This window comes from Sus scrofa, chromosome 2 (assembly GCF_000003025.6).
Source record: "Sus scrofa isolate TJ Tabasco breed Duroc chromosome 2, Sscrofa11.1, whole genome shotgun sequence".
Taxonomy (NCBI): domain Eukaryota; kingdom Metazoa; phylum Chordata; class Mammalia; order Artiodactyla; family Suidae; genus Sus; species Sus scrofa.
The window spans coordinates 48,829,150-48,845,533 of NC_010444.4; the positions used below are offsets into that span (position 1 = coordinate 48,829,150).

At 50.0% G+C, this 16,384-nt stretch overlaps 1 protein-coding gene across 15 annotated transcripts in view; it reads left to right on the forward strand.

The window, feature by feature from the left end:
- MRVI1 (murine retrovirus integration site 1 homolog) overlaps window positions 1-16,384 on the forward strand; it is a 185,511-nt gene that overhangs the window by 83,775 nt on the left and 85,352 nt on the right. For 6 of the 15 annotated variants that reach the window (XM_003480735.4, XM_013994560.2, XM_013994559.2 and 3 more), the window contains one exon: window positions 6,305-6,462. The exons of 4 other annotated variants lie outside the window; for them this stretch is intronic. In XM_003480735.4, coding sequence (XP_003480783.2) covers window positions 6,305-6,462 — 158 coding nt within the window. Of the gene's footprint in view, window positions 1-6,304; window positions 6,463-11,646; window positions 11,801-16,384 lie in introns of those variants that run through there. 5 more of the 15 variants (XM_013994558.2, XM_021083331.1, XM_021083329.1 and 2 more) reach the window with 4 other exon arrangements.

Consider the following 16,384-nt stretch of genomic DNA (forward strand, 5'->3'; position numbering starts at 1 on the left):
GAGGGAGCAGGAGAGCTGCTGAGTGGCTGTAGGCTGTGCTTCTGGGACTCTGGTTTCAGAGGGCTTTGGTCTTTTCTGAACTGGTTGCAAGGCTTTGAGAGAGGCATCCTTGGGACCCTACTAAGGGGCCATTGCTTGCCAAGAACACTACCCATGAGCTAGTGGACTTCACCCTGCAGGGAGCTGGGGAGTCAGACCTGTGGTTGACTTCCAGCCCTACTGCTCATGGGTGATGTGACTTTGGGCAAGCCTTTGAGCCTCTGTTTTCTCATCTGGAAAATGGGACTAATCATAACATTGTTAATAATAGTACTTTCGTTACCCACCTCAAGGGTTGCTGAGAGCACCGAAGGGAATGGTCTCTGTAAAGGCCCTTGTGAACTCCTGACTCTTGCATGATGGCCCCCATGCCTAAGGGATGTAGGCAGCCCCACAAGAAGCCACCCCCCTCCCGTGGCTGAGGTGTGCAGGCTGGAGGTGTCCTGCCAGTTGTGGATGGGCATGCCTATGTTTGTATAGCCCTCTGCCAGAGCAGCCCCCTCCTGCCCTCTCCCCACAGCCCACAGGGTCCTGCAGCAGCTATTCCCAGGGGCAGAGCCTGCGCTGCTCACCTAACAAGTGTGGGTCTTTCTGGGGTGAAAGGTCAGATGTATACACTTCCAACAGGCTGTTGTATGAGTGGAAGAGTCAGAAGGCATGGGGGCGAACGCATGGACCCACCGACCGATGGATGGATGAATGGGTACATTTGTCTTACACACAGCAGGGGCCATGCAGCCCCAAACAGGTGGCTCACTCTTTTCTTTTGTCCTGCTAAGACTCCTGGCCTGGCAACCTGTTGCTTCCTCTCCCTTGCCCACCACTATCCTTATCACCCTGGGAATGCATGTTCTGATGCTCCTGTGCAGGGCAGGATCCCCATGCTGGGTTCAGCTGCTACATTCCAGCAGAACTCCTGGTGGAGGAGGCCCAGTAGAGGAGGGGAGAGATGAGGGGCCTTGAATCAAACTAGCCTCAGTTATAATCCTTGGCCTGCTGCTTATTAGCTGTGTGATCCCGAGCAAGTTGCTATACCTCTCGGATCCTTAGTGCCTTAAGGTATAAAATGCAAATAACAAGATATCACCTGAAATGCACCTCGCATAGTGTCCGATACTCAGTAGGCAACCTAGAAATATCTAATGTAAACAACGAATGAGGAGTTCCCATCATGGCTCAGTGGTTAACGAACCCGACTAGGATCCGTGAGGATGTGGGTTCTATCCCTGGCTTCATTCATTGGGTTAAGCATCTGGAGTTGCCATAAGCTGTGGTGTAGGTTGCATACTTGGCTTAGATCTCGCATTGCTGTGGCTGTGGCGTGCGCCAGCAGCTTCAGCTCCGATTGGACCCCTAGCCTGGGAACCTCCACATGCTGCTGGTATGGCCCTAAAAAGACAAAAAAAAAAAAAAAAGAATAAAAGCATATGAGTTTGCTTTCCTAATTGCATAGCCAGGGGCAGATAAAAAAATATTTAAATGCGGTTTAGAGACTTTGGGACTTTTTGGTTACACAAATGATTGGACAGCTATTCCAGCAGAGGCTTAGGTAATTTGCACTAGGTACCAAGGTAACTGGACCAGTCAAGCTGCTTCTCATCTTTGCACCTCAGTTTTCCTTTCTGTAAAATGGGCCAAGCTGTATGCTTAAGCACTGGCTGGGGGCAGAGGACAGTTCAAAGTGCTGCTGGCTCTTGGAAGTGACCCACCTAACCCTTTACTGACCAGGTTGGAGAGGCAGTGAGAGGGCCCTGAAAATGAGTTGAAGAAGGAGCAGCTCAGAGACCAAGCATTACTAAATATTTTTTCCTTTTTTGGATCGGTGCTCTAGATCACCACTTCCTGGAGATTGTGTTCTAAACTTTGCCATGATGGATGCGAGGTCCGCGTGCCCACGAGCTCCAGCGGAACTCAGATGTCACCCTGGGGGAGGGACTCGGCTTTTACCTTGCTATTTTAAGCAGTGAGTTTATAATAATGGAAGGGAGAGAAAGCGATGGGGCAGGAGCAGCGTGGGAATGGCCTGGACTGCTGGGGCTCCCCCTGAGGACCTCGGGGTTCTGTCCTGTTGAGGGTGGGTCCTCAGCCAGCCTCCACTCTGCTCTATCTTGCAACAGCTGACACCTCTTCGCGTGTGTCTGACTTAACTCATTTCTGTTTTACTTTGCTTTCTGACCCAGGGACTGACTAAAGGTCTTTTCCTGAGGAACAGGAGGTGGAGAAAATGAGGTGGAGATATTTCTGATGCCACTTTGGAAAACCGTGATCCCAGAATCCTATGGGATGGGGCCCTCACACCTGTGGCTTGTTACAACTAGAAGTTCAGGATCAGGGATGCCCAGGGTTGGCAAAGGCCCCTGAAGTGGGTTAGGAATCTTATGACCCTTGACCCTGCCTTTGATGAAACTATCCCAGGAATGGGGAACTCCCTACCTCACAGAGCAGCCCATTTCATTATCTGATGGTTCCAATCACTAGATCACTAGAAAGTTTTCCCTTGCCCTGATCTGACCTTTCAGTCACTGGCCATGCATCTGTCCTTGGGGACAATAGATATATATGCATGCCTTTCAAACATCTGCAAAGAGATTGTATTTCTTCCTGCACATTCTCGTTTCTAGCCTAAAGGGCTTTAATTCTTTAAGCACAAATTCTTGTCCCGCTCCCCCTTTTTTGAACATGCCCCAGTTTGTCTGAATCCCTCTTAGCATGCAGAGTACAATATACTTCATATAGATTAAGACACAAAAGAAAAAGTTCCCATGTTTGGAAACCATACTCTTTTTTTTTTTTTTTTTTTTTTTTTTTTTTGGCTTTTAGGGTCCCACCCACAGCATATAGAGGTTCCCAGGCTAGGAGTTGAACTGGGGCTACAGCTACCAGTCTATACCTTAGCCACAGCAATGCCAGATCTGAGCTGCATCTGCGACCTACACCACAGCCCATGGCAATATCAAATCCTTAACCCACTGAGCAAGGCCAGGGATTGAACCTGCATCCTCATGGATTCTAGTCAGATTTGTTTCTGTTGAGCCACAGCAGGAACTCTGGAAACCTCACTCCATTTAAGACAGCCTGTACCTGCACACACATCCCACATCATTTTAAGAATTTTCTTGGGAGGCGTAGTCAACTTTGCTGGTAGAATTGGGATTTGTGGATGTTCTTTTGCTGCCCTCAAACCCTTCTATGACATACTTTGTCCTGCACCATGGTTGTCACTGCTGCTGAAATCCGAGTAAATGTGATAGAAATTAATCATAGAGCCCACCTTTGGGCAAACCTGTTGTTCAGTTTACTCATATAGAAACCATTTGGGGGAGTTCCCGTTGTGGCTCAGCGGTTAATAAACCTGATTAGCATCCATGAGGACACAGGTTCAATCCCTGGCCTCTCTCAGTGGGTTAAGGATCTGGTGTTGCCGTAAGCTGTGGTGTAGATCGCAGACATGGCTTGGATCCTGAGTTACTGTGGCTGTGGTGTAGGCCGGTGGCTACAGCTCCGATTGGACCGCTAGCCTGGGAATGTCCGTATGCCGTGGGTATAGCCCTAAGAAAGAAAGAAAAAGAAACCATTTGGACTGGGAGCCATACCCTCTCATTCCTAAGAGCCAGGTTAAATCTGTCTTCTTGGCAATGACCCAACTTCCTGTCTCACCTCCTTCATTAAGCCTCCAGCTCTTCTCTTCAAAGAAACTCATTCAGCATTTCAGGGTTCATGGCTCAGTCTAACCACAATTTCTAGTGCGGAATCGTTTCTAAAACCATCTTCCACTTGTTCTAATCTCCAGAGGTAGGGACTCTTTGCTGGGCTCCTGCAGCTTCTCACTTTCAAAGTCTTTATCCCCCATCTTGTTTTCCATCTGCCTCCTCTCACTGGACTCCACACTCCTCGAGAGCCAAGACCACATCTTCATCATTTTCATGGTAGAGTAGGTGTGAGCCTTTATGGTGAGGGAATGCAGGACTCTGTTCGTGATCATCTGCTTGAGATGAGATTTCCTGAGCTGACCAGCAGGGGTCACCCCAGCTGTTTCTGAGCTCGATGGGGCTGCCTTTCCACTGCAGACAATGACAAAAATGGTGGCCCCAGAAACTAACCTTGGGGCTAAGCTTCTCTAGTTCTTTACAAGTCAATAAGCACTTTTGGATGAACAGGCTGGGTATCCATGAGCAGTCGGACCCCTTGCCTCCTCAGGGAGCTCAGGCAGAGGAGTGTGTCTGGTGGAGCGTCTGTCAGAGATGTGGCTGACACCTCATCGAGCCTCCCCAGGGCACTCAGTCTCGGGGGCCCTCCTGAGCCCCTTCTGTGGGACCAACACTTGGTGTCGTGGGTGGTGGCAGGGATTTCTGGCTCCTCCTTCTGCAGCCTCCAACAGATAGCGCCTCGCCTAGGACCAGGACGTACTCAGTACAGAACAGTGTCCTCTGCTTGCTCTGTATGTGTGTCCCAGTAGTGCCCTGACCTTGGCAAAGCACAGGGTCTTAGCATGACATCTGCCTCTGGTGGCTTTCGTCTGCTGCCCCCCAGAGCAGCTTCTTCAGGAAACCTCTGAGGAGTCAGAACCAGGCTGGTGGTTGGTTCTTCGGGTCTCTGGAGGTGTCCCCCACCTCCCTAGGGCAGGGGGCCTGAGGGAGGTTAGGGGTGGGAAGAGCCGTCTGGACTCTGGCCAAGCATCTGGGCTGCAGACCAGCCTGTAGTTGTCTCTGGGAGCACCTACTCCACGCTGGGTGCTCCCTCTCTTTTTATCCTTAGGACAGTCCTGCATGGTAGACAGTCTTATCTCTGCTCCCTGATGAGGAAATCAAGGCTCAGAGGTGAAGCCAATGTTCAAGGCCCCACAGCCAGTGAATGGCAGAGTAGGGACTCAAATCCAGGTGTCTGTTTCCCAAACCTATGGTCTTCCTATCTTGCTATCCTGCCTTTCCAGATGGAGACCTGACAAGAATGGCCCCTTTTCTAAGAGGAAGCAGAGGAGCCAGACCCATTGGTAGAGGTTTATTGGAGAGATTTTGGTTCTATGCCTCTTGACTGACAAGAAACATGAAAGTGTAGTTGGTAGTTACAAGTAGTCAGTAGTTACAAGTTAGTACTAAACCCAATCCAAACTGACTTAAATGCTAAGAGATGTAGTTGTTTGTGTAACTGGCTAGTCCAGAAAGAGTTCTGGCTTCAGGTCAGCTTTGAGTAGGGCTCCAGCTCCATTTGTCTGCAGGTCTTCTGGCTATGCTCTCCTCTGGGTGTGCTTCTTTCCTCCTCAGTCTTGCCTTCCTCATGGCCACAAAGTGGTGTCCACAGCACCGGGTCTCACATCTGTATGTTCCATCACTCAGAGCAAGAGAGAGCATCAAGGTCCCAGATACTGCCATGCGCTGGTTGGCTTAGGCTGGATCTTCGTGAGATGGATGAGATTGTGCTGACTGGGGTCAACCCCAGCCAGGCCTCAAGGGTGCTATACCACGGGAAGGGGTTAAGTGTGGCTTTAGGGAAAGCAACCCAAGGTTGCTGGGGGCAATCAGTGCACGAGGCACACAAGACCCACATCCAGAATTGTCATGGTAGCAGGCCTGACAGGCCCAATGAGGGCTGTTGCCAAGACAGAGAGCCCCGCCTGACGGTCAGAAGAGCTGCTGAAAAGCATAGGATGAGCCATGGGGCAGGAAGTCAGGACCCACCATCCCTTTCTCCTCCACCACCTAGCCAAGGCCAAGCAAGGCTATGTTGTCCAGTGGCCTCCAAATCAGAAAGATCTGGATTAAAATGTTTGGTTCTTTGTATGATTTCGGCAAAGCGGCTTCTACACTCTGAAGCAGTTCTCTTCTCTAGAAAATATGAATATCAATGCCTGCTTCAGAGGTCATCGTGGGGATTAAATTAGTCCATGTCGGAAATGCTCCTAGGAGGGTCCCTGGCACCCAGTAGCTGCTCAATAAATGGTTGACAGATACAAGACTGGTTCCCAATGGAGTGTCCTCCATGGGCTATGGTTTTGAGGAGTTTGAAGTACTCATTTCCCTCCTGGGATGGCTGTGTTTACTGTACGGCCCAAATTAGAGGCAAAATCTCTAAGGTCACCTCTGACTTCATAAACAGAGCCAGAGAGCAGGAGGAAATGCAATTCCAAATGCCCTCAGTTCGCCTATTTTAGCCCTTGTTGATGCAAACTCGAGCAGGCTCTCTCTGCAGCATGTGGCTCCTGGAAACGGGACCCAGCATGAGTCAGGGATGGGAGTGGATTTGACTTGTCCTTTTGGCGTCTCCTCAGCCTGTGGAGCCCAGGCCTTTTGGAGCATCTTTGGGGCTGACGCAGCGGAGGTTCCGGGCACACGCAGCCACTCCCGCCAGGAGGCTGCCATGCCCCACATTCCCGAGGACGAGGAGCCCCCCGGAGAGCCACAGGCAGCCCAGAGCCCCGCCAGCCAAGTAAGTGCCCCCTCCCTGCCTGCAACCAGCCTGGCCCGGGCCATGCCAAGCACCCTGGGCTGAGGCCACGGGATTTGCCAACAGCCTGAATAGGCTACCGTGGGCCTGGGGAAGGTGTGTGGCTTCCACACCGAGGAATAAATACCCAAAGGGTGTTTGAATTGACCAAGATCCCCGCATGCCCTGAGAGTGGAACTTCCTAGGCTGTATGTCTGATTGAGGCCTCGTGGGAAGTCACACCGCCCCCCTAGGATGGAGAGAGACTTGGAGGAAAACTATCAGTACAGAGGGCTTCATCAGGTTGGGGTCAAGGGCATCAGCACAAGGTCACTTAAAGTGAATCCACTTAGAATGAAGATCAGGGAGTTCCCGTTGTGGTGCAGCAGAAACAAATCTGACTAGGAACCATGAGGTTGCGGGTTCGATCCCTGGCCTCGCTCAGTGGGTTAAGGATTTGGCATTGCTGTGATCTGTGGTGTAGGTTGCAGACTTGGCTTGGATCCCACGTTGCTGTGGCTGTGGTATAGGCTGGCAGCTATAGCTCTGATTGGATCCCTAGCCTGGGAACCTCCATATGCCACAGGGAGATTTTATTTTTCTAAAAAAGGAGGTGATGAAAGTAAATGAATTTAAAGGGTCTCATTGAGGATGTATTGTACAAATGAAATTGGGTAGACAAGTTATTTTTAGCCATTCATATCACAAAATATAGCTTATGTGCTTATTTTTAGAATGAACAAAGAATTCATCAAGTGGTTGATTTGGGTGTGGGTACTTTTTTTTATGCTAGCAAAAAGACCTGTTCACATGATATCATAACCTTCACATTTTGCCATATAGCACCTTCATTAAGAAATGTTTAATGTTTAAGGGTTTTGTTCATTTTCCAAAGGACCTCTTTCAGTCTCTCCATATTCAAATCATTCCCTCATGAAGAACCTGTCTTGCCCATCATCCTTGTAATTTTTTTTTTTTTTTGTCTTTTGTCTTTTTAGGGCCATACCCACGGCATATGGAGGTTCCCAGGCTAGGGGTTGAATTGGAGCTATAGCTGCCAGCCTATACCACAGCCACAGCCACTCAGGATCTGAGCCATGTCTGTGACCTACACCACAGCTCACGGCAACACAGGATCCTTAACCCACTGAGCAAGGCCAGGGATCAAACCCGCATCCTCATGGATACTAGTCAGGCTCGATAACCACTGAGCCATGATGGGAACTCCATCCTCGTAATTTTGTCTTCATTTATTAACTGATCAGCTCCATCTGCTCCTCATTGGTTAAAAACCTTGCCCATGAAAGTCTCAGACATGGTTTTCCAAACTTCATGACCTTTGCACTTATATCATCCTGTTGTGTCTGATAGTTCTCCCAACTGCTCTGAGCCAGAGGGACAGACACTTCTTAAGCGAAGGAAGGTTGTTTGAGTGAGCATAAATTTGACAAGTGGGCAGATTCCTAGTGAACAGTTTCAAGTTATGATGACATTTGTTTTCTTACACATCATAACCGTGGGAACGAAGATAATAAATACTTAGAAAAGAATGGCCTCTTGGATCTCCACATCCCAGGCTCGTGGGATTGAGATGTTGCAGAACTTGGCAGCCTTGAGAGCCCTTGAATTTCTAAATGACAAATTCAAGCCCCCAGACACCAGCTCAGGGATTTATTTATTGAGCCCCCCTCCCAGGAACATCCTGGGCCACTGTGGGTGCTGCTTGCCAGTTGCTTTCAGTGGCTCTGGGTTATTCCTCTGCTCCTCCATGGTGACATCTAGCCTTCCCCAAGCTGTGTGCTCTGCCGATGCCCCTTTCCTGCTGCTACTCCTTGCCACGTGTGGACAGTTCCCCAAAGAGTTGCCGACAGTTGACTGCAATGTTTAACCAACAAAAAATTTGCTACTCTACCGGAAGCTTGGAGATTGAAGAAGGGAAGGACTGGAGTTCCCGTCGTGGTGCAGCGGAAACAAATCTGACTAGGAACCATGAGGTTGCGGGTTCCATCCCTGGCCTCACTCATGAGTTAAGGATCTGGCATTGCCATGAACTGTGGTGTAGATTGCAGACGAAGCTTGGATCTGGCCTTGCTGTGGCTGTGGCGTAGGCCGGTGGCTACACCTCCAATTCGACCCCTAGCCTGAGAACCTCCATATGCCATGGATGCAGCCCTAAATAGACAAAAAGACAATGAATAAATAAATAAAATAAAGAAGGGGAGGAGAGCACAGAGCACAGCACTCCCGTCTGGATTCCAATGTCACGGCTCCCATCCTCAGGTCACAACATTCCCAGGTTCTGTCTCTATAGCATCTATACCCCCGAGCCCTGGACCACCTCTGGCTATGGCCAACCTTGATCCCCTCTGCTTTACTCACAGTGATAGAGCCTTTAAGCAAGATTCTGATGCAAAATCTGGCTCCTGAATCTTGGGCAATGACCCCAAACACCTGCCATGCCCCTGCTCAAGAAGAAGAATACAAGTGTTACTAAGAAATAAATAAGTGAAAGATGGGCAAAGATATAACTCACCCTCCGGAGTTCCCGTTGTGGTGCAGAGGAAACGAATCCAACTAGGAACCATGAGGTTGTGGGTTCAATCCCTGGCCTTGCTCAGTGGGTTAAGGATCCAGCATTGTTGTGAGCTGTGGTGTAGGTCGCAGACTTGGCTCAGATTTGGCATTGCTGTGGCTGTGGTGGAGGCCGGTGGCTACAGCTCTGATTTGACCCCTAGCCTGGAAACTTCCATATGCCACAGGGAGATTTTATTTCTAAAAAAGAAGATGATGAAAGTAAATTAATTTAGAGAGTGGCCCTTAAATAAAGGACAAAAAAAAAAATAAAACTAAAAAGTGTAACTCGCCCTCTGTGAAGAGATCCTTTTACACTGGGTTCAGTTCTTGGTTCCAAACCTCTCCAGTTTCAAGACCCTTCAAACCTTCTCTTCAAGAGGCACAGAGCTAGACAGCACAAAAACCTGCTGGCCCTTTCAACCATCAGGGCTTGAAACTACACCTAGGTGTAACTTCACTGGGTCAGAGGTGAGGGTGAGTTTCCAGTGGCAGCTAAGCAGGGGGAGGACCCTAGAAGCTCACAGCCGAGGGTCAGAGAACCCGAGTTGAAGAGCAGAAACACTAGATTCCAGAGCCCTGCAAGCTTACTCTCCCTGTGTCCTTGAGCCAGAACCTGGCTTCTTTAACATGAGGGGATGGACCCCCATGGTCTCTAAAAGTCCTTCAAATGCTCATGAGAAGGCAAGACAATAAAGAGACTGTCTGCGGGCCCTGAGAGCCTTTGCATCACCAGAGTCCAGCAGGAGAAGGACCCAGGAGAAATTCAGGAGAGTGGAAGCCAGGATGCCCAGGTCCTATAAAGGGAAGCCCATTAGCACAGGATTTAAGAACGTGGACTCTAGGGTCAGACCAAGCTGAGCTCAAGGCACAGCTCCTCCACATCCTGGCCAAGAGACCTGAGGTTGAATCTCTTAACTTTCCTGTGCTTCTGATTCCTCCTCTCCTCCCAGAGCAAGTATGAGCCACTGCCTCCTGGACTTTTCTCAACCCAGTCCTTGAGGACCTCCCTTGGCCTGAGGGACCATGGAACTGGGGCAGGTTAGACCCTAGAGGGAAGGCCACATCAGACTCAGCATCCCTTTGTTCTCTGCCCTGACAGACAGGCACTGGGCCTCCCAGAGTTCCCCAGTTCTCCACTGTGCATCCATCAGCATCATCAGGGATAAGCCCCGCCCTCTATTGTACTCATCAGACATCCCACATTGGACTTCTCAGGCAGCCACGGCCTCAGGGGAGGGTCAGGCCTTGGGAGCTGGACTGGAGCCTCCAGGGGCTAAAGCTAGAGTCCCTGGGAGCCACAGAGGCCAGGGAAGCAGGGCTGGCCAGGAGGACGGGGCTGGAACTCTGGGTGCCGTGTGAAATCCCACTTTGTGAAGCAGGCAAAGAACAGAGCATCCTTCTGACTTTACAGCTCCCCCGGGCCCAGCTCTACTTCTTATTCCTCAGGCCCCAGCCCCCATTTCCCATCACTGACACAAGCACTCGCGGAGCCTTCTCACACAAAAACACAAAAGCTGCAGGCCTAGATCCTGTTTTTCTTTCTGCTCATGCATACACACACGCTCATACACTCAGACTCTATAAAGAGACTTTCATTTCATGCATACACACAGACCCACACAGACCCACTCACGCAGACAGACACGCACTTTAGGACCCTAATCAGAAACTGTAATCAAAACCCAGCAAGAAATAAGGCTTCCTGGCAATGCGCTCTAAGAGGCTGAGTCCTGAGCCGTGTTTGCTGGGTTGGCCCTTGAACAAGGAAGGGGCTCAAAGGAATGAGCGTCTCGCTGAGATTCTGGCAGGAAGAGAAGCAGTCAGGACACAAGCCTGGGACCTTAGGGAACCACAGAATGACAGACTGTCCGAGTTAGAAGGGATCTGAGGTCACATCGAAGCCCCTTCCTCCAAAGGGCAGGCAAAATTCTGCATAGTGTGAGCCCCCGGGCACCTGGGAACTCGTTAACCCCAGATTCCTCCAGCCTAAGGCCCTGGAACCAGATCCCCTGGGGTGGGTCTGGGAATGCGTGGGAGGAGTTCCATGCCCGGGACCTCCCCCCCTCCCCGCCCCCATCCCCGCCTATGATTGGCAGCTCTGCTTCCTGGCCAAGCGGGAGCCTGCCTCCCCCTGACTCTCCCTCCGTGCTGCCCTCCCAACAGCCTGTCCTGGGGGAAGACCCACCGATGCAGGAAGGCAGTTACTGCATCTTGCCAGAGCCTCTTTTCCTCCAGTTTTTCCAGGCTTTGCTGCCATGACAGTTTTCACAGCTTCCTCCAAACCCTGCCCTGGCCACATAGCAGCCTGTCTCTGCCTCGCTGTGGGGCACCAGACCCAGCCTTGGGGTCCCTGGAGGCAGTGTGACCAGGACACGAGCTCTTTACAGGCCTGTGGCCAGCAGCCATCTCAGAAACTCCACTCCCTGGGACAGCATGGCCTCCTCAGAGGGGCCGGATAAACCTGAAGGTGTGAAGACATTCATAGTAGCTCGAAGAGCCCAATTTTCACTGGTGTTCGCTTCTCCCTGGACAACCTCCTTCCTCCTCTGAGGGTTTCTGGAAGCCCTCAGAGGCAGGTCAGTGTGAGCTCATAAGTGGACCTCTATCTTTCAGATCATCTGCGCCAGCATCCTTCTGCTCCCTGGTCAGGGGTCCACTCCCTGACCACCCCCTCACCCCGATCTCCATTATCCACAAAGCCACTAATAACAGCCAACCTCGTGCTGCCAGGTACTATTCTATCAACACTTCCAAGCCACCTTATGAGGTAGGTATCCTCATCCCCATTTCACAGCTGAGCACACTGAGGCACAGAGAAGTTAAGCACCTTCCTCCAAGGCCACACAGCTTGTAAGTGACAGGCCCAAGATTTGAACTCAGGCAGCCCAGCCCCAGAGCCTGTAGTCTTAGTCTCTGCCCTGCACTGAGCACTATAGGCTTTGGCTCTGGGGCCCTCTGTGAGAAGGTGCCCGAACCAAAGGGACAAGAGGTCCCTGCTCCCAAAGCTACTGGTCTGAGAGGGCCGACTGGGACCCTGCAGAAATCACTGCCACGTAAACCCCGAAGCACCACAGCTTGCAGCCCTGGGTCTCACCAGATGCCTTATTCCTGCCGTTCTCTCAGGTGTGCAAGCCCATGGGGCCAGGGAATGAAGCTCCATGTCACAGATCCTCCCAAGGACCCAAGCTGTCTGTGCCCCATCCTGTGCAATCCCCCTCCTCATTCTCCTTCAGCTGATGATGAAATAGACTTGGAGGCACATTGACCCCTAGAAACCCAGGCCACCACGCTGTTCCTGCTTGAGGCTACACACACTCGTAACTCTCACCCCAGGCCTCCCAGACCACCTACGTAGTACCACGCTTTCCAATCCTCTAGACAGAAATTGATGCTTAACCCTCATATTTAGCAGCATCTGTGTGACAAGATCACATCAGTGCTCATCTCCCCCGTGGCATCCTGGCTCCCATCCCAACGCCTATCCCCAATGGCTAGTTAACTAAAAATGAGGTTGGAGTGTGCTCTGTTGAAGCAGCCCTCTGCAGGTAGCTCCAACAGCAAGTGATCTGCTTATGGAGCCTCTAGAAGCTCTGACCCTGGAGCTGTGGGTCTCCCCCCTCTTTAAGCCCAGAACTGGAGAGCACGGTAGCTGCCACTGTAAAACCAATCGGGAGCTCTCTCCCTGCTTGGGTCAGCGTAGGAAGAGACCCATCCAGGCTGTCCTCCTTGGTTGTCCTTTTAGATGAGAATATTTCTGGAGTTCCCATTGTGGCTCAGCAGGCTAAGGACCCAAGGTCGTCTTTGTGAGGATGTGGGTGTGTGCCTCACTCAGCGGGTTAAGGATCCGGTGTTGCTGCAAGTTGCAGCATAGGTGGCAGATGTGGTTTGGATCCAGCATTGCTGTGGCTGTGGTGTAGGCCAGCAGCTACAGCTCCAATTTGACCCCTAGCCTGGGAACTTCCAAATGTTGCAGGTGCAGGCGGCTCTTAAGAAAAAGAAAAAGAAAAAGAAAAGAAAAGAAGAGTTCCAAGCGGGGTTTCCCAAACAGCTAGAGAGTTTGGGAAGCTTCTGTTTCAAAGGAACAGGTGATGTAAGCTGTGTGGCAGAGAGGAAGGGGTCTGGGCTTCACACCCCTGAGTGCGACCCCAGGTAAGCTATTCACTGGGCCTTCGTTTCTTCATCTATAAGCCCAGTGTTACAGTAATGGCTGCTAACAAAACAGCTAACTTTTTTTTTTTTTTGTCTTTTGTCTTTTTAGGGTCACGCCTGTGGCATATGGAGGTTCCCAGGCTAGGGGTCCAATCAGAGCTGTAGCTGCCAGCCTATGCCACAGCCAGAGCAACACAGGATCCAAGCTGCATCTGTGATCTATACCACAGCTCATGGCAACGCTGGATCCTTAACCCACTGAGCAAGGCCAGGGATCAAACCCAAAACCTTGTGGTTCCTAGTCGGATTTGTTTCCTTTGTGCCACAACAGGAACTCCCAAACAGCTGACCTTTAAGGTACCTTTACCATGTTCCAGGCACCATGCTAGGTTTGGTGCCTATGTTTTCCCATTTGACCTACCCTGCAACGTAGGTCCTATTGGTCTTCCATTTACAGGTGGAGAATTTAAGCACAGAAAAGAAATGTGCACTAGGTAACACAGCAAAGTGGTTAGATTGAAAGAGCCTGGATTCAAACCCAGGCAGCTTGGCTTTATTATCAGGATCCTATGTATACACGGTCTAAGCCACATCCTCAGCTCACAGTAGGAGCTCAGTCCCCAATACAGCACACAAGGGTTTATAAAAAGCTTTCACAGGGATCTTTGCAATTGGTGCCCTAACACCCCTGTGAGGACAGAGATTATCATCCTCAGGGAACCAGGAGGTTCAAAGCCCACGAGGTACTGTATCCAGATGCAAGGAAAGAAACATATGGGGCTCCTTCTGTGTTCTAGGCTACATTGTCTCAGATGACCTTCCTAATGCCCTGTAGATTAGCAATGACTATACCCATTTTATATATTAAGAAACCAAAATCTGGGGAAGTTAAGCCAATTGTCCCAAGTCACAAAACAAGGAAGTAACAAGGCCTGGATTCCACTGCCTTATGACTCTAAGCTGAAGAAATAGGCCTAGAATTCTTGTTTTTCTTCTTTCTAGTTCAAAATTACCTCCATTGTACCGCAGTGGAGTTTGAACTCACAGGAAAAGGATGACCGTTCCCTTACATGTGGTCAGTAATACATAATAATCATAATATGGGGTTGAATTGAATTTGAATCAAATCAATAAATATGGGGTTGAATCGAGTTTACTCAATAAGCATCTATTGAATTCATTCAACAAGTGTTCATTGAGCACCAACCAAGGCCTCCCTCTCAGGGAGTTTACTTCCTTGTGGGTTTACAGTTGAATGACAGGTTCTTTCTCCTCTGATTGGCCTGCATGACCTTCTCTGATAAGGAACCAGAGTAGCTGTGTTCTGTTCTCTCCCCAGGAATATCTAGAGCCTTTTTTGGTTTGTTTGTTTATTTTTAAACTTTTAAAAAAAATTTTCCATTATAGCTGATTTACAGTGTGCAGCACAGCAAGGTGACCCAGTCACACATACATGTACACATTCTATTTTCCCCCATTATCATGCTCCATCACAAGTGACCAGACAGTTCCCAGTGCTATACAGCAGGATCCCACTGCTTATCCATTCCAAAGGCTATAATTTGCGTCTATTAACCCCAAATCCCCAGTCCTTCTCACTTCCTCCCCCTCCCCCTTGGCAACGACAAGTCTGTTCTCCATGTCCCTGATTTTCTTTTCTGTGGAAAGGTTCATTTATGTCCTATATTAGAATATGGATGGAACTAGAGACTCTCATACTAAGTGAAGTAAATCAGAAAGAGAAAGATAAATACCATATGATTTCACTTATATCCAGAATATCTAGAGCTTAACAACACGCTTTACTATATAAACTGGATCACCAGCTGTACTCTCTAGTTCACTTCCCCTTGGTTGGACAGGGCTTGTCTTCACTGGCCAGTGAACTGGGGTCCAGTCTACACCTCTGTGGAAGCCGTCTGGAGAAAAGTGTGCCCTTCAGTGGGGGAGGAGGGTTTAGGACTCAGTCAATCTTCTGTCAGGAATCAGATGAAGACAAACTAGATAATGCATGCAAAATACTTGGAACCTGGTGAGGACTTTGCAAAGAGGGGAGACCCCCTCCCTTCCCAGTGAGAGCCCTCAGACCATGCTTCCTATGTGGCAGGTGCCACTCTAAGCACTTTACACCTTGTAACCCCGCAACAACTCCAGGAAGACGGTATGATTGTTATCCTGTTTTACAGATGAGAAAACTGAGGCAAGGAAGTATACTCTAATCACTAGACTCCAGGCAGCACCTTGAATGCTCCCCTTGAGGATTTTGAATTCATCCTCACCTCACCCCATTCTTTGCAAGAATAGCCTCCATTCAGATATTCAGTGAACTATCTTCCCATAACTTATCAGGAAAGCCTTAGGATCTGAAGTACGAGATGCTGGAGACATCTCTTGGGCACCTGCTATGGGGTCTCATCCCCTCAAGGTAGATATTATCTCCATTTTATCGAAGAAGAAACAGAGTCTCTGGGAGGTTGGGTCATTGCTGAAGGCTACATGGTTGGGTCAGGGTTGAGTGGAGATTCTAAGCCATTTCTGCTGGGGTGTTCCTGCCACCTTTGCCGCCTTCCTATTGTGAGCAATGGAGTAGCTTGTAGCTTGTTTTTTGTTTCTTTTGAGTCCCCTGTCAGATTGCATGCCAGCTACTTAGGGTCAGGGGCTATGTCTTTCATGTGTGTATCTTCCAACCCATAGCATAGGCTCTAGCATGTGGTAGGAGCTTAGGGAGAGATGGATAGATGGATGGATGCATGGATGGTTGTGTGATAGGTTGGGTGGATAATTGGCTGTATGGATGCTTAAATGCCTGCGCTTAAGCGGGGAGGAGAGGATAGAAGATGATGATGGACAAATGGCCAGCTGGCTAAGTGTATCCTCCACCCACCCCAGATTGAGTCCAACAGACACAGTGTGTATTCTCACACTCCTGCAGTTGCTGTGTGATGAAGTGTGATGAAGTGTGATGAAGACGGCAGGATAATCTGGGGGTGGTTGGTCCCCAACTGCTGGCAGTAGAGTGGACAATGGCAGGAAAGAGAGTCCACCAGAGGCAGGGCAGGCCATGTGTGCCTAGGGAGAGCCACACAGCAGCACTGGGGAGCCAGGAACTGGTCCTCAGTGCCTGGCAGGAAGGAACCCCAGGTCCAGCCGAGCTCAGGGGAGTCACTTCCACTCTCTCCCATGCTCTTTGGACTCGCTGCTG